We start from the raw sequence: 17842 nt of genomic DNA on the forward strand, positions 1-17842 counted from the left end.
CAAACCTTTAACTACCTGCCTGATGAACAGCATTACTATCAGGAAATACCAGTACTAAAAGGAAGGAAAGCAACATGAGTACTGAGATGATCTGGCTTTTAAAAATCTCTACCAAAACTAAACAGAGCACTTCCAGGTACAGGGATCAGTGCAACTCTGTATATAAAGAAAGTAAATAGGAGCAAGCAAGATCTAGCGGCTTCTTAAGGAATGCAAAACAAACCTAAAGATTCAGGGAATTAGAGAATACATTAAGTGTAGGAAAACATATCAGTCCAGAAGTTCATAGTTAAATTCGTACTAAAGTGAAGATGCTTTTTTTTCCAAAGCAGGCTCTTGAGAGTGTTTTTTTTTTAGTCACGCAATTTTATTTTTCATAGGCTTATGATGAGAAATCTTTTTTCAAATAACTTTTAAAGCAAGCAGATAACTAAACCTGCTTAAATACGTTGTCTTTGCAGTCTTTGGTGTAGGATGTCTTTTGTAAGACAGTGCTTCCTGTGGCATTGCTACGTGCTGTGGTGCACTGAAAGCCAAAATGATTCGGAAACTAAATGGCGTTTTAGTATATACCTAGTGCTGAGTTACGTTTGGTGGGTGTTCAACAGGGATGCTTAGCATATGCGTGAAAGTTAGTCCAACTGCTCTAGTCACAGGGCTATCATTTTACATGGAACTGTTAGCCCAGTGTGAGGAAGCTGGAGGTCAACTGTCTTCTCATTACTGCTCATTTTGCTGAGCTTCAGGAAGCAGGCTGTTCCCTATACCAGGCATTCACTTACTTTGTTAACACCTTTCGCTACAGGCAGGTTTTGCCTGGCATAAAGTAGCACAGGGTCAGTGTCAGTGGACCACTGCTTGAAAGTGGTTTTGACATCCAGGATGTGCTTGGGAAAGAGCTGTGTGAGTTGAAGCTTTAGCGAGGTATATTGTAGACAAAGATGTTAAATGCAGCACGTGTTCAGACAAGTACTTGACTAAATTGTCCTGGTGTTTTTTTGTACTGGGTGGTGTTTTTTTTTCTTCATTATTTAAATATTTTAATTCAACTTAGACTCAATTATAGTTTCTGTAATCAAATGAAATGTATTTGTTTTCATCATGGCATGTAATAAGTTGCTAAATAGTACACAGAAATAATTCAGGAAAACTGCTTGAGAGTATGTTGAGCATCATGTGGAGGTACACTGCATAAACAGGTAACACACACTGAAATGCTGGCTGGCATCTGAGTTGTCGTTCTAGTGGAACAGCACAAGTAAGAACATGTTAGTCCAGCCCCATAATGTTGCGTTCTACTTCAGAATCACGAGTGAAGACATTTAATCGCATAGGAGAAGCAGCTCCTTGACAAATAGATTTGGATCCTTTTAATTTGTTGTCTGTATAAGGGATCTGAGAAGGGCTACCTGGCTTCAGAAGAGCTGTATATATTGCTGGCTATTGCTGCTTGTTCTTTTGAACTAGGAAGTTTTTTGGTAGCAGTTGAGATACTTAATCTCCGTGGTGCACAATTACAAATCAAAGGAAGCATTCTGAAAACTGCAAAGTGTTGCTTTTAGCATGCAGACTTGGTTGTGAGGCACAGTTCTTCCCTCTTTCATCGCACGCAGAAGTCCGGACAACTGATGTAAGGGTTGGTTTAGACTGATTTATTTTCTTGGCTTCCATCTGTCACCACCATGGCACGTTTTGAACTTTCCTATGATGAGAAGTTCACTAAATTTAACTTCAATGGGATTTTTCTCTGTAGGGGAGTTAATCATTTGCATCATTTTATTTAGAAATTTGATATATTTTTATGGGATCTAGAGAGCCGCATGGGAATCTTTGGAAGCCTAATTCTACATCGCTTACGGTGTAGTGCTCCAATAAATTCAAAACCAGAGATGTGTTTAAATAGAAACTTCTCACTAATGAAATAACATCAGGACCTAGGCCCTGCAGCTGATGGTACGCAGCCTCAGGATCTGCTTTGCAGAGGCACTGTCTGACTGAAGCTGTCTTGGGAAGATGAATAGTGTTTATCTGGCATTGATAAACCCCTCTGGACTCGATCTGGCTCTGCATCCGTAGCATGGTTAATGTTCCATCTGGGTTAGTCAACACTGGATGCTGGAGATTTGACTGTATGTGACAGGGTAATACTCTGCTTTGTTCTCTGCAAAGTGCTTGCTCATGTTAGTACGCTCTCCTGTTGCAGCACGATCATGAAAAATAAAGTAACTGTACAGTCTCATGTTTACTTTCCTTTTGTGCCTTCCTAGAGCACAAGTCAACTGGCTTCATGTCCTGGCCATGAGGTGGCCATCCAGTTTTAGAGGAGGCCATAGCAGCCGGCCACCAGTACTGGACCTGCTGCACAAGTGGGATCTAGCTCGTCTGCCCAAACATGAGCTTTGGCAAGACATGTTGTTAGCATTAGGAATGCTGAAAAATGGCATGGTTTCATTGCGGTTAAATGTATGGCTTCAGATCCCCCAAAAGGTGCATCTTTGCTTATAACATTATTCCTCCATCGTGTTAGCAATGAATACGAATATATGCCTGCAGATGAAAAGAACGTTCTTATGTGTCTTTTTCCTTAAGCGTGTTTTACGGGACAAGTAAAACAGTTTCTTCCTCTCATTTTAAATTGTAGAGCCACCAAATGTTGTTTTCTTGTTTTCTGTAGAGGACCTAAAATGTGATATGTGCTTGTTACTGACTGATGGCTCTTACAGGCTACTTTAAGTCAACATCAGCTTTCTATTTCATCTACTTGCTTTCTGCTTCCTTAATGGTTTTGATAGTTTCACTAGTTTTCTAATTATCTATGTATCAGATAGGAAAAGAAATAATCTGAAGAAGGCTCTGAACTTCTGTTGTACTTTTAAAGTTTTTTTGTTTATTTTAGCAACAAAAAAGGCATAACTTCCAAACCATTCTGTATTCTTAGGAACATTAAAATGCATATGCATAATCTTACTTTCTTCTGCTGTTTATACCGAGTGTACGGTTCTTTGTTCTCACGGCTGTTTCAACATGTTTGTTATGCTTTAGAGAGAATGCTGTCCGTGATGAGACTGTGCCTGAGTCTGCAGTGCAGAACAGCGGAGGTGTGAGAAATGGCAACCTGAAAACAACAGTAAGTTTATATATTGTTTTTATTTAAGGAATTTATTTTCTGTCTCATTCAATTGTTACAAAATGGAGTGTTTCTTGAAACAATACAGTACATCTAAAACCTAGTCAGTGGCTGCAGCTTTATCCCCAAATTCTGTTGGCATCAGAGCCTCAATACTGGCTTTTGCACAGTCAGTTCACTTCAGCATGTGCTCTGCTTTATCTGTACACTGCGTGCAGCTGATGGTACTTTGCAGGTTGTGTTCTTGCTCTGTGAGTGAAGAGGTGTAGAAGAGCTTTTGTGCTTGCTGTCTGCTCTTCAGAAATTACAGGTGCCAGTGAAAAATGCCTTCTGGGCAGTACATAACTGTTCAGAAGCTTATTTCCACTTATACCTTGCTATGTTTATGACTTGTTGAGGAAAAAATTTCAAACTGATAAATCCTTTCCTTCATACTCATGTTTGATAAGGCTTTGTCAGCCTCAGCGAGGCTTAAAAGTTAGCACCCTTGGGAAATCCTTACAGTGAGAGTAAAATAAACTTTTTATTAGGGAATAGTTCGTTTATCTGTGGATGGCTGTTAAGTATCTTCTTTCCTCATATTCTTTCTTTGCTTGACTCATTTCAGAGAGAGAAACGGAAGGTCCGAGAACAGAGTGAAAATATAAGGAGAAATTCTTCCAGCAGTAGAAGAGTGAGACGGCTGCAGAATGGAGCAGTGGTTGAGGCGGTTACATTGTTTGAAGTGGTTATCATGGGGAAGCGGGCCATGCAGGTATTTCCAGCTCTGAGTTCTGAGAGGAGTTGGTGGAGGGACGATGGATAAACAACAATCACTTCAGTTATCACTCCGGAGCATTGAAATTGTGTTCTGTTTTTGGCATAGGTGTGAAGAAACATGTTCAGAAAACTCCTATGAGCATGGTTCTTGAAAAGAATGCATCTTCATTAGTGAAAACGTAGCTGTAAGATATTTAAAAAGAGGAAGGAAAGGCATATCTAAAACAGTCTTGCTAAAGCAATGTCTGAACACATGAAAAACCAATTATTTAAAAAAAAATATAGAAAGGGTTCTTTAGTAGGAAATTATGGTTGTTCAGAATTCTGAAAATCAGGCCACTTTTTTTTTTTTTTCCTGGGAGCCTGCCTTTAGGCAGTTTTCTTTTGACCCCATTCTGATGTGTGATGGCATGTTGCATAATCAGCTTTTCTGTAGATGTTTACTTAGCAACTTTCTTCAGTGCGAGGAAGTCCACCAGTGTATCTGTATATCATGTTCGTATATGTGTATGAAAGATTAAAACCTGGAGCTTCAAATATTTTTAATCCAGGGTTATACATATGCCTCCAGTATGTAGTGTCTGTAAGTAAACTGCAAGTGTGCACACATGAAAAACACATTCATATTTTGGAGGTGAGACCCTACTTTTTCCAAGATCTGTGGCTGGGCTTTTGCTGTGTGACAGCTGTGTTAGCTTCAGTAGAGCTCCCTGAAGAGCACAGCTTCTGCTGTGTGAAACATGATGAGAAGGGCTTGAAAAGGCAGCAGCTTGAGTGCGGGCTGCTGCTGCTGGAATTCATCAGACCTGTGTGGCAGTACAGGTGGGCTGAAGGCTGCATGAGTTGTCCCAGCAGGCCTAGTGTCGCGTACAGGCTGGAGGCTGGGCTGCCCTAGAAATGAAATTTGAGGTTAGCTTTTAGGTTAAGTATAATATGCGAACTATTTCAGCCTTCTGCCTAAGCCAGACAGAAGTTGGGAATGAGCTGTTAAAGGCTTCATTTTGCCCCAGAAAGGCTCTTTTATATGTTCTGTTAGAAATGGAATGTAACGGTATGGAGTTAATTCTCATTTTTATAATTTAATGTAGACGGAAAAATGTAGTTTGTGTGTGCATTATGGATGTCCTCAGCGAAGTGCAGCATGTTGTGTTCAGCTCTTGGCTAATGAGTTTATTTAATCTGTTCTAGTCTGTGGTAGATGACTGGGTTGAAGCTTATAAACAAGACAGGAATGTGGCACTTCTAGATCTGATCAACTTCTTCATTCAGTGCTCAGGCTGCCAAGGTAATTCACCCTCTTAATATCCCTTTCTATTGCCTGTGGGGGAAGAGTAATCTGAAGTATGTTAGCTAGCTAAAAGCTTCAGGATGGCAAATAAGAGATTTAAGAAGACTGTTCTGTTAGGTTGATACTTCTGAGTATATTTAAACAGCTAGAAAGTACCTCTTACACTTCAGATTTTTTTCCAGGTCTTTGAATAATATGCTTTCTCTGGAAAATGTTCTGGGATCTTTGACTAACAGTGGGCTAAATGTTAGTAAATCTTCGAAGTCAATGAATGGACAGATTAAATAGAATCACAGAATATTCTGAGTTGGAAGGGACCCACAAGGATCATCAAGTCCAACTCCTGGCTCCACAGAGGACTAATCATAAATCAGACCCTATGTCTGAGAGCATTGCTAAAACACTTCTTGAACTCTGGCAGGCTTGGTGCTGTGACCTCGTCCCTGGGCAGCCTGTCCCAGTGCCCGACCACCCGCTGGGTGCAGAGCCTTTCCCTAACCCCCAGCCTGACCCTCCCCTGTCCCAGCTCCATGCCGTCCCCTCGGGTCCTGTCATTGTCCCCAGAGAGCAGAGCTCAGCGCCTGCCCCTCCGCTCCCCTCGTGAGGGAGCTGCAGGCCGCCATGAGGCCTCCCCTCAGCCTGCTCTACTCTGGGCTGAGCAAACCAAGGGACCTCAGCTGCTCCTCGTATGTTTTGCCCTCTAAACCCTTCACCATCTTTGTAGCCCTCCTTTGGATGCTTTCTAGTAGTTTTATGTACTTATATTGTGTACCCAAACCTGTACATAGCACTTGAGGTGAGGCTGTGCCAGCGCAGAGAAGAGCAGGACATTCCTTTCCCTCAACTTGCTAGCGGTGCTGTGCATGGTGTACCCCAGGATGCCATTAGCCTATTTGACTGCTAGGGCAAATAGCCAAATAGACATGCAAGAAGACACAGTAGATTTCTTTAATGTATATTTCAGTTCTGGTTCATCAGCACTTCCTGCTGTAAATGTGTTTATATGTCTACCAATATATATGTTGCCCGTGTCAGTGTAAACAGATAAAACTGCTCAAGTACCCCTTTCTTGGTGTTTCTAAATTTAAATTAAAGTCCTTTTTGGGGTTTCTGAAGTACGGTTCTCAACATTCTTCTTTTTAAAATGTACTTTTCTAGGCATGGTAACAGCAGAAATGTTTCAAAGTACACACAAGAATGATGTAATGCAAAAAATGACAGAGACCTTCGATGAGGTAGGTGCAGCTTTGACTATGTGTGACTTTTTAATATAGATAAGAGGCTTTACCTTAATAGTCAACCTAGACAAAGTTCCTGCTGCTTATCAGGAGCTGTATCCCACTTCCTTTCTTTAGAAAATTAATTCTGGCACAGGAGAGTTGTAATGACCTATTTTAGCAGCACTAGAGTATTTTTTTGTAAGTGACTTTTATTTTCGGAGTTAGGGCTGTCTCGCTTAGCCTTCCTAAATAGTAGGAGTTCGTCTGGTAGTGGGTTTATAGAGGTACATGTAACCTGACATTGCAACAGGTAAACAGTTCCTCTGGTATTCAGGTGATAGGTCCTTTTAAATACTGTTGTAAATTACTGAAGAGCTGTTTTGAAGATAATTTTTATTTGGTATTTTTATTTAAATCTTCCTGTTTTGCTGACAGCATTAATTTTTATAACTATGTTGTCACACGAAAGAAGGAAAATGCATTTGTGATTTTAGATAATTGTCAAAACAATAGTGAATATCTCATTTCTTGAGGATTATTAAGAAAATGCATACCTTCACTACACTGTTTCTCTGTTTGACCGGTTCTTGGTTAATTATGCCAACATCAGGTTTTCTGCAGTACTTAATCAGTTACTTCCGTGCTTTTTTTTCCCCCTGAATTTGCCACCTCTGAATTGATTTGTCAAGCTACAGCCATCAGCCTTGCTTTAATTGAGCATCTCTCAAAGACCAGCTGCTGTAGAAATTCCCACAGAAGATGAATTTGCCAACATGGTTTTCCTCCTTTCAGAACCGAAGTAGCACTTGGGCTAATTTTTGACAGAAATGATCCAATATGTGTCTGGCCATATGAATTAGTAATCTGGCACTTCTTTCCTAACTAAATTAACCCTGAATAGCACTCATGATAGTGAAGGTCCTTCACTCTGGAAGGTACACAGATCGGATTACTGTGATCATCACTCTGGATGTGTTACTGCTCTGTAGCCTTTTCTCCTGTCCTGGTGGGTAAAAGGAAAGATTCTACATTTGCCTTAGAAGCATGCATAAAAACAATGTAGCTTTTCTTTTGAGGCAGTGTTTTAACATGCTACTCCAGTGAAGCATCTTATTCATGGAAAATACGAAATGGTATTCCCTGTGTTGGATGCTCTCTGTTTTTGTTCGTCATTTCTAAATCTGATGAGTTCTGAAATTCTCTTAATCTGCTTTTAAGTTGACTGACTGTAAAATAAACTCCAAAAATAATTTATACAGAATGAAGTATTTCAAAAGACACTGTTGGACAGCTTGTTTCGTTTACTTGTGATATAACTATCAAATTAATATAGAAAAACATGTCTGAAGCAACCATTTTTATGCTAATCATGTATTAGGTGATTGAAATAATGCTTGAGGATTTAACTGATTTCTTTTAAAGCAGAACTCATAAGAGCAAGAGGAAAGTAGAGTTATTTTAAAATCAGTTGTTTCCTCCTTGTGGTTGCATTTCTTTTCTCAAGCAGTTCTCTCTCATCTTTGTAATGGAACAGTTATGGAAAAGTGATTTAGGGAATAAGTTTGTTGAGTAGTGCCATGTAGGACTACTGAGACTTCAAACATATTTTTGAAAACAGACAATAATAATGGTGTGAGTAATAACGGGAGTGGAGAGTATTACCAGCTAACTGCTTGATTACTTCTTCTCTATTAATTTGTATTGGTTGTTTCTAGCATTCAGAGGACAGGAAATTAGACACTGCAATTAATTGCAACACTGTATCTGTGTATCCTTGCTTCCTCCCAGAATTCTCACTAATGTTAGTGGAGTTCTGTGATTCTGTGAGTTGAACCTGGCAAGAGATGCAAAGGGCAAGAAGAAAGATTCTGCAAGTATATCAACAGTAAAAGGAAGACTAAGGAAAAAATGGCTGCACTGCTAAATGGAGCTGCAGCCCCAGTGACAAAGGACGCAGAGCCTGAGGAACACAATTGGCATCTTTGCCTTGGTCTTGACTGTTAAAACTGGCTTTAAGGAATACCAAGTCTCTGAGACCAGAGGGAAATTCTGGAGCAAAGCCTTACTCTCAGTGGAAAATAAGGTTAGGGAACACTTAAACAGACTGAACATACATAAGGCCATGGGCCCTGATGGGATGCATTTGCAATGTGCTGAAGGAGCTGGCTGATGTCATTGCAAGGTCACTTTTAATTACCTCTGAAAGGTCGTGGGGACTGAGAGAGAGTCACAAAGACTGGAAAAAAGCAGACATCATTCCTACCTTCAGGAAGGAGGATTGGGGAACTGCAGGCTGGTCAGGTTCACCTCAGTTCCTGGGAAAGTGATGAAACAACTGATTCTGGACATCATTTCTGAACACATGAAGGACAAGAGGATCAGGACTGGTCAGCATGGATTTACAAAGGGGAAATTGTGCTTAACTGACCTGATAGCCTTCTATAATGAGGTGACTAGCTCAGAGGGTGAGGAGAGTACAGAGGATGTTGTTTATTTTGACTTTAGTAAGACTTCTAACACTGTCTTCCATAACATCCTCAGACAAGCTGCTGAGGTTTGAGTTAGGTAAATGGATAGTGAGATGGATTGAAACCTGGCTGATTAACCAGGCCCATGGGGTTGTGATCAGTGGCACAAAGCCCAGTTGGAGGCCAGTCACTAGTGGTGTATATTGATATTTGGGCCTGTATGGTTTAATGTCTTTATTAAAAACCTGGACAATGGGGCAGACTTACTTTTAGCAAGTTTGAAGGTGATGCAAAACTGGGAGGAGTGACTGATGGTCCAGGTGATTGTGCTGCTGTCCAGAGGTGCATGAATGAGTGGAGAGAGAGCAGATCTGCAAAGAAGGACTTAGTGGTGCTGCTGGATGAAGAGCTTGATGTGGAGAGGCCCTGGAACAGGCTGCCCAGAGAAGCTGTGGCTGTCCCATCCCTGGAGGTGTTCAAGGCCAGGCTGGATGGGGCTTTGGGTGACCTGGTCTGGTGGGAGGTGTCCCTGCCCATGGCAGGGGGGTGGAACTGGATGGGCTTTAGGTCCCTTCCAAGCCAGGTCGTTCTATGAGTCGATGAACAGGCTGGAGAACTGGGCTGGAGAACCTCACAGAGTTCTATACCAGGAAATCCCATGCATATGAGGAGATTAAAAAAAACATAACAAAACAAAACAAAAAAAAAACACACGAGCAATTACATGCCTACCAGCAGGCTGGAAGGAAGCTCTATGGAGTAGGATCTTTGTGTCCTTGTGAGCATCAAGATGGAGCATGAGCTAGCAATGTGCCCTTGCTGCAAACAAGGCTAACAGCTTCCTGCGCTAGGCAGAGCATTGACAGGAAGTGGAGGGAGGTGATCCTTCCTCTCTGCTTATACTGGTGAGACGCATCTGGAGTGCTGAGCCTGGATCTGGGCTCTCCAGTATAAAAGTACAAATTTACTGTATTGAATCCAATGAAGGCCCACAAAGATGGTTAATGATTTTTTTGTACGAGGAGAGGCCGAGAGGGGTGAGACTGTTCAATCTGGAAAGAAGAAGGCTCAGAGGGATCTTACCCGTGTATAAAAGTGTCTGTTGGGATGCGGAAGAGGAATCTAGACTCTGGTGCCCAGTGAGACAGTGGGCACAAAGTCAAGGCAAGACAAGACCTGGCAATGAGTTCAAAATGAAACATGTGAAACTTCATCTGAACGTTTTTACTGTGAGGGGGCTCTAACAGTGGAATAAGCAGGCCAGAGAGGATGTGGGGTGTCCATCAGAGCCTGCCTGCATCTGGCACTGGGCATCCTGCTCTAGCTGACCCTGCTTGAGCAGGTGGGGTTAGATTAGATGATCTCAAATGGTCCCTTTTGAAACTCAGTGCTTCCGTATTTCTGTGAAAACTTGTACAAGCGTTGGAAGGAGTCATTCAGAGGCATTTTTCCTTTGTAAAGGAAAAAAAAAAAAGCCTTTGGGCTGCAGTATTCGTCATCTGAGAGGCAGACCTGTCTTTAGGACCACCAATTTTTATTTTCCCTTCTTTCTTAATCAGTTCTCTTTCCCTCTGCTGCTTTTCTTCCTATATGCATCACTTTATTTCTTGCAGCAGTTGTTTATACTTTTGTAGTCTTCCTTTCCTCTCCCATTTCATTGCTGAAAAGTTTAGCAATGGAAGAGATGAGCTTTATTTGTAACTGTAGAGCCAGATGGGGATAGAAATACTTGTGCTGCATTGAGTCTAATAAAATGGCAGATTTCCTGTCTTTTGTTTTGGAATAATTGTAGATTTGAGAAACATCTCTGACACTCATTCTGAAAACATTCCTGTATAACTTCAAAAGCTCTGAATGTTTTATTCTAGAGGTCAGCTGTTTAACAGTATGTAGTTACTAAGTGTTGGAAAGGGATATGTACTTAGACTTGCTGGAAAGGCATATGTCAGACTTTAACTTTGAGGATTACGTTTTGTATATATTTGCTTGTAAGTTTTAAAAACAAGTCTTTCACTTGTAGTGAGAAAACTAGTTTTATATAAAAATACATTTTTCTTTTCTCATTGCTCATAACTGAAGAATAATGAGAAGGGATTACATCTTAACGCATTGGATTGTGTGAACCATTTATAATAGAAATTGTCCGAAGTTTTAATAGCCTTTTAAATACGATGCCTGGATTGTGCTGTTTTTATCTTTTTCAATTAACTGTGCAATTTCATTGAAAAGCCTTTAATTTTTTTTTTCTCCCGCATTACAGGAATCTGGGTTGCAATACAAGAGATTCATGGCCTTTCCTTGGATCCTGACAGTTACTTGGCCAGTGGACATGGTACGGCTCTTTTGTAGTTCTTCCAGTTGTAGCATGGCTCTTTCTGTAGCTTTCTCCAGTTTAGGCAAATACATCAGAAGTAGTCAGCTTAAACTGTGTGCTAGTGAACAGAGATAATTATACATTTCAGAAGTCTACTTCATCTGGTCTATTTTAGACCTCTGTATTTGAAAGAACCCATGCGCACTTTGGAGTTGCCCATTCCTTGCTATTGATTTTAAAGGGAGGGGAACAGAACCTGCTAATTTGGATAAGATGAATCACTCTGTCCTGGTTTTGGTTGTGATGGAGTTAATTTTCTTCCTAGTAGCTGGTATGCTGCTGTGTTTTGGATTTAGGATGAGAATGATGCTGATAACACACCGGTGTGTAAGCTGAGCAGTGCTTATATAGAGTTGAGCACTTCTCAGCTTCTCGTGCTGCCCTGCCAGCGAGGAGGCTGGGGCGCACCAGGAACTGGGAGCAGACACAGCCAGGACAGCTGGTCCCAACTGCCCAAAGGGGTATTCTGCCGTGCCATATGATGTCTTGTTCAGCAACAAAACTGGGGGGTTGGCTGGGGGGGGCTCCTGTTTCTCAGGAACTGGCTGGGCACTGGTTGGCTGGTGGTGAGCAATTGCCTTGTGCATCACTTGTTTTATTTTTTTTTTTTTGTCATTACTATGTTTTTTTTCTTTTTCTTTTTTTCTTTTTTCTTCTTATTAAACTGTTCTTATCTCTCAACCCATGAGTTCTTGCACTTATCAGTTTTCTCCCCCATCCCACTGAGGAATGGAGTGTAAGCAAATGTCTGTGTGGCATTTTTGCTGTCTGCCAGGTTAAACCACAACATGCTCCTGTAGTGTTTTAAGCAGCCTGGTGTATGTCAAGCTGCAATGGTATTCAAGAACATTCCCCCAACCCTTCCAGCAACCTCTGAGCATGCATACAAGAGCTTTTGGCAGACAGTTTCGTTCAGAAGCTTGTTTCATAAATGATTATATTTACAAGAGAATGTTTTTAATTGGAAGAATATTTTAGAAACAGATATTCTGTAATGCTTCTTGCCATACATGGCTTGCAACTTTGTGGGGGTTTCATCTTGTCTCCTTGTTAGCACTTCACTCTGACTTTCCTCTCTTTCCATAGATTCCAAATTTCTTGGGTTGCAGGCATCCCTAAGATCTGCCTGTGTATGTTTGTTTTTCAAAAAAAGCAGTGGGTTTGGTGCTCTGGAAACAGAATTACAAGAGAAAAGCATCAAGTGCTCTTCAGATGTACCTGGGGTTGCTCTGGGTGTGAAGTTGCCTGTTGGAATGTGTCTCAGAAGGTGTTTAGAAGGACTAGCGGAGTAGTGGGTTTCCTTCAGAATAATGTTTTCCATAATGAGTGAAATTAGGGAATTCCCTGGTTCCATATACAACTATCAGGATGCAAATCAATATTCAGAGCCATTCATGGGATCTGTGAGATGCAAATGAAATAAATGTTTATGCTGTCTGATACTGGCATCTACTACATCCTACTATTGTGTTCTTCGCATGAGGCTTACTGTTTTGTGTGAGAAGTCGTGTGAACTGCCATCTGTCTGCTTTCTTCTTGGCATTATCAAGTGTAGTGTGAACACTCCTGGGGCTTTATTGTAACTCACCCACTCACCCTAAGTGGGATGGGGGAGAGAATCGGAAATGTAAAAGTGAATGAAGTCATGGGTTGAGATAAATAAAGTTTAATGAGTAAAGTGAAATCTGTGCAACCAAAGCAAAATAAGGAATTCTTTACTTCCCAGTGGCAGACCTGTGTTCAGTCATTTCCAGGAAAGCAGGGTTGCATCATGTGTAGTGGTTTCTTGGGAAATGAATGCCATCAAGCTAAATGCTCCTGAACATTCCGCCCCTCACCCCCAAGCCCACATTTCTTACCTGCAGCTCTTATTGCTGAGCATGTTTTATAGTACAGGACATCCTTTCGGACCATGGGGGTCAGCTCTCCTGGCTGTATCCCCTCCCTACTTGTGCACCACCAGTGCAGCACAAGAAACTGAACTGTCCTTGACTTAGTGTAAACACTGCTCAGCAACAACTAAAACACTGGTGTGTTATTACCACTGTTTGTATCTGTGGTAATTTTACCCAGCTGGGCAGCTGAGCTCCACCACAACAACTCTCTCACTCCCCTTCCCCAAAGGGAAAGGGGGAGAAAATATGACAAAAAGGGCTCAGGGGGTGAGATAAGGACAGGGAGATCACTCAACAATTATCATCATGTGCAATGATTATTGTCATAGACAAACAGACTCAGTAAAGGGAGATTAATTTCTTACCTTACAGTGAGAAACTAACAGCGGGCTACAAACACCTTCCCTCCATCTTTTCCACATCTTCTGCCTTACTGGTACAGGGGAGTGTGGGCTGTGGTCAGTCCCTAACGCTTTGTCTCTGCCTCTCCTTCATCTCCTGCTCCCACACGGCTCCGTCCCACGGGGTCCATCCCCCAGGAGCAAACTGCTCCAGCATGGGTCCCCTATGGGCGGCAGCTCCCCTCAGACCCCCTGCTGCTGCATGGGCTCCTCTCCGCAGGCCACAGGGGAACTGCTGCTGCGTGCCTGGAGCACCTCCTGCTGCACTGACCTTGGGGGCTGCAGGGCTGCTTCTTCTCTCATGTCCTCTCTCCCAGCTGATGTTGCCCAGCAGCTTTTTCCCCTTCCTTAAATCTGCTGTCCCAGAGGCCCACCCAGTGTCATCCCCTGGCTCGGCTCTGGCCAGCAGCAGGACCCTTTTGGAGCTGCCTCTGATCTAACATGGGGCAGCTGCTGGGCTCTGCTCATAGAAGCCATTCCTGCAACCCCTCTGCTACCAAAACCTTGCCCCATAAACCCAATACATCGTCACAAATCCGAAGCAGCTGCTATGGAAAAAATTAACTCTACCCCAGTCAAAACCAATACAACCACCTCAGGGAACTGATCCAATTGAAAAACAGTTTGGCAAAGTAACAGTTCTTTTTCAATCATGTCATTTTCCTCTTAAATTTTACCATGCAGTTGCAGGAGGGACAGAGCAGTGGGGATGCACTGCTACCTGTGAGGAAGTAGGAGAGGCCAGGAGTGCTTTTGGTTTATGTCAGTGAAAGGCATTCATGATACTGTGGCTTCACATGTCCTTTCCCATGTGTTCACAGATGCCTCACAACTTCTGCTTTAAGATGTGAGCTGTCATTACAGTGTAGCTCTCATGAGGCTAGTTTGTATCTGTGCTTGCCTGTAATGTAGTTGCATGTCCCTACTTTGGAATAATAACCATGAAAAAAGTTACAGGGGAGCTGAGGTGAAGCTGACTGTCAGCAAAATTCTCTGGTGTTCAGTGGGAGACATGTTTGTGGTGTGCACAAAGAAAACTATTTATTGTGTGTTTTCTCTTGTCTCTTTTTGCTTGTGCAGGACGGTGAAGACTACCCACTGACCAGAACAGGATCCTACTGGAAGAAGTTCAGGGCCAATTTCTGTGAATTCATTGCAGTGCTGGTCCAACAGTGCCAGTGCAGCATCCTGTACGATAGCTACCTGATGGACGCTATCATCTCGCTGCTAACGGGCTTAGCGGACTCCATGATCAGAGCATTTAGACACACAAGCACTTTGGCAGGTAAAACAAGTCATAGAGTTGCTGTAGCCCATAGGTTTTTCTGACTTATGTGCAAAATAAAACTTCTCAAAATTGAAAAGGTCTCTACTGGAGCAATTGTTTTCTTTTTATGTATTGACAGTGCTTTCCTCCTAGTTTATATTAATGTAATATAAATAATTTGTTCCCATTTATATCTGAATGGAATTTGAATGTTTTCAGTCTGATCTAGACTGATTTTTCTTTCTAAAGATGTGTTCTTTAACGTCTGATATGACTAACTTCAAAACTACATTGTGATTTTTTTTTTAATCAGTAACTGATTTTTCAGTCAGTTTTCTATTTTGTTGGTTTCCCTCCCTCTAATAATTAATGCAATGAGGTTGCATTAAATGCATTGTGTATGAAAGCTTCCTTTAGAGAGCTGTTGTTCTTGTGGTATCTATGCTAAAAGGAATACTGCTTGTAACAAATTTTTATTTGGTTCAGCATAGTGATATTAAAGCTACTTTTTAAAATTTAAAGTCCCTAAGTACCTTTTTTGCCATACAAAGAACACACTAAACTATAATTTATTGACAAAATAAGTTAAATATTAAGGTTCCCAGTGTTTTTTGGGACTTCACTGTTTTGTTTTTTTTTCATTCTGAAACTTACATATTCCACAGCTTTAGATACTTTTGCAAACAAATCAAGGTTACTTAATATAAGAAGAGAGTTGTCCAGTAAATCACTTCTCTTACTAGTCAACAAATAAACTCTTGCCAAAATCTATAAATTACTAGTAGTATAACTAAAATTTCCTTTCTGATCATCGCCTGCCTTTAAAACAAACACTGTGGTTTGAAAGAAATTACTATAATCTAGTCATTTGCAATGTGGATAATAAATTGGATTTGGCTAGCCCTATGCTTTTTGTGGTAATGTGGTGAATATATTTATGTTACATATCTCTGAGCTAAACTAAATTTGTTTCCTTTTCAGCAATGAAACTTCTGACAGCAGTTGTAGGCGTACATCTGAACCTTGATGTCAACAAGCACAATGCTCAAAGATTATATGAGGTGGAGAAGAACAGAATAAGTGGCAAGAAGACCAATTACAGACTTGACCAGCTAGAGAGAAAAAGGAAAGAGGTTAGGCAGGTGTCTTGTATGGGAGATGAGTGAAGATTTAAAAAGAGGGATTGCTGACAGCTTGCTTTTGGGTTACTGCAGTTCTTTGAGGCTTATCTAATGCAAGCTGCAGAGCATTTGTGCCCACCCAGATTAAGTGGTACAAAAAATGACTAAGGTAATAACTGACCTATATACTGTTAGCTTGCGATGCCTGTTCCACTAATTGCTTCATTAGCCCTTGATCTCTACACACACATAGATCTGCACACACATGTAATGGCATTAATCGCTCTGGTGTTGTGGGAGAGTGCTTTATATGGCTACACAAATTAAAAGCCAAGATTTTAGGTTTTTAACTGAGTTTCAGTGAGTGAAATGAACACAAAAGGATACAAGATAGCTGTCATCTCTGTATAAGTAATGCATTGTAAAAATGGTCATAACTTCGAGTATGACCTGTATCTTTGTTGTGTTTGGTTTCTGTCATGTCTTCTCTGCTCAGCTAGACAGCTCCTTATCACCTCCCAGAGACAGGACTTTAGCTGTAAGGTATAAATCTGGCTTTAGAACCTTTTAGAGCCATTTACCTCTGTTCTGAGGTTTAGATGCCAAAGAATATTTCTGTTATAGAAGCAGCCCCTTTTTCATAGGAAGTGTTTGGGTGAGATGTAAGTCTTCAGCATCATCAGAAATCTGATCTGACAGGAAAAATAGAGCAAATGTGTCTGTTGGGGGGAAAAAGCAAACTTCTTACCCTTTCTGATGCTTTTGATGAGAGAATGTTTACATAAACTGTCATGTTTCCAAATTTTCAAAACTAGATTTCCTTGGCATGTTTAAAGTACATGCTTATTGTGGAAAAAGTGTGTTCTGAAAATTCCCTTGTCTGCCTTGCCTCCATCTTTGTTAAAGTGCATAAAAGGAGAATTCGGACGTATACGTGAAGATTGCTTAGCGATTCCGCTGTGTGTGAGTAGAGCGGGAGTCACCATATCACAAATATTATGTGCTAAACCTTGTTTTCCAGGTTTGTGGTTGGTACCTGATGAATCTTTCATCAGTGCGTAGCTACAAAAACGCCAATTGCCAGTGTAGATAAAGACCACTCATTCTGTGTTGGCACCATGTGTAAACAATAGTGATTTAGACCACAGTAGTCTTGTAAGTGCACAGATGCAAATTTATCGTGTGAAATGAACTGTGGGATCGCTGTAAACATTCAGTTCTCTTTCTCTTTCAGTATGAGCAGAAGCTCCTGGAGATACAGAACATGATGAATGCTATTTTCAAAGGGACGTTTCTAAGTCGCTATCGGTAAGAAGAAAATAGAACTGTGAGGTGTATCGGCATTCCCAAGAGATTGTTGTTCAGATTGTCTGGATACTAGGACAGCGTTAAATGCCATGCTGTCAAGAAAAATGTAGCGTTTAAATTATTTTAAGGAATTTGGGATTAGAAGAGGACCTCTCAATTTTGTTTCTGAAGTTTTACCTGCAGTACATTTGTTATTGAGAAGCTATCCAGAACTTCAAAATAATTATTGTATGAAACATTTGTAGCTAAATGGATTAACTGTTGATTGAAGACTTAGTGCATTAATATATAAATATTGGAAATATTTTGGGTTGCACATGTTTCAGCAATTCCAGAAAAAAATATGGCAAATGATATAATTAAAGTATATTAGGCATGTTAACGTATTAATATTACCATTTTATAATTTCACAGTGATGTGATCCCTGAGATCCGAGCTACTTGTATGGAAGAAATTGGCAGCTTGATTAACACATACCCAGATACATATTTAAATGATAGCTACTTAAAATATATTGGGTGGATGCTGTATGATAAGGTAACGTTTTTAGTTTTTTTTTACTTCACTATGGGGGCAATATATAGGAAGACTTTTTTTTTTTTTTTTTTTTTTT

The 17842-nt window shown here is 40.9% G+C and overlaps 1 protein-coding gene across 1 annotated transcript in view; it reads left to right on the plus strand.

The window, feature by feature from the left end:
* LOC137856363 (cohesin subunit SA-2-like) overlaps positions 1–17842 on the plus strand; it is a 62068-nt gene that overhangs the window by 2845 nt on the left and 41381 nt on the right. The window contains exons 3-11 of the mRNA XM_068681661.1: positions 3043–3127; positions 3735–3881; positions 5075–5171; positions 6333–6409; positions 11123–11194; positions 14613–14817; positions 15781–15932; positions 17155–17228; positions 17643–17766. Coding sequence (XP_068537762.1) covers positions 3043–3127; positions 3735–3881; positions 5075–5171; positions 6333–6409; positions 11123–11194; positions 14613–14817; positions 15781–15932; positions 17155–17228; positions 17643–17766 — 1033 coding nt within the window. The remainder of the gene's footprint in view (positions 1–3042; positions 3128–3734; positions 3882–5074; positions 5172–6332; positions 6410–11122; positions 11195–14612; positions 14818–15780; positions 15933–17154; positions 17229–17642; positions 17767–17842) is intronic.

Source organism: Anas acuta, chromosome 1 (assembly GCF_963932015.1).
Source record: "Anas acuta chromosome 1, bAnaAcu1.1, whole genome shotgun sequence".
In the NCBI taxonomy this organism is placed as follows: Eukaryota; Metazoa; Chordata; class Aves; order Anseriformes; family Anatidae; genus Anas; species Anas acuta.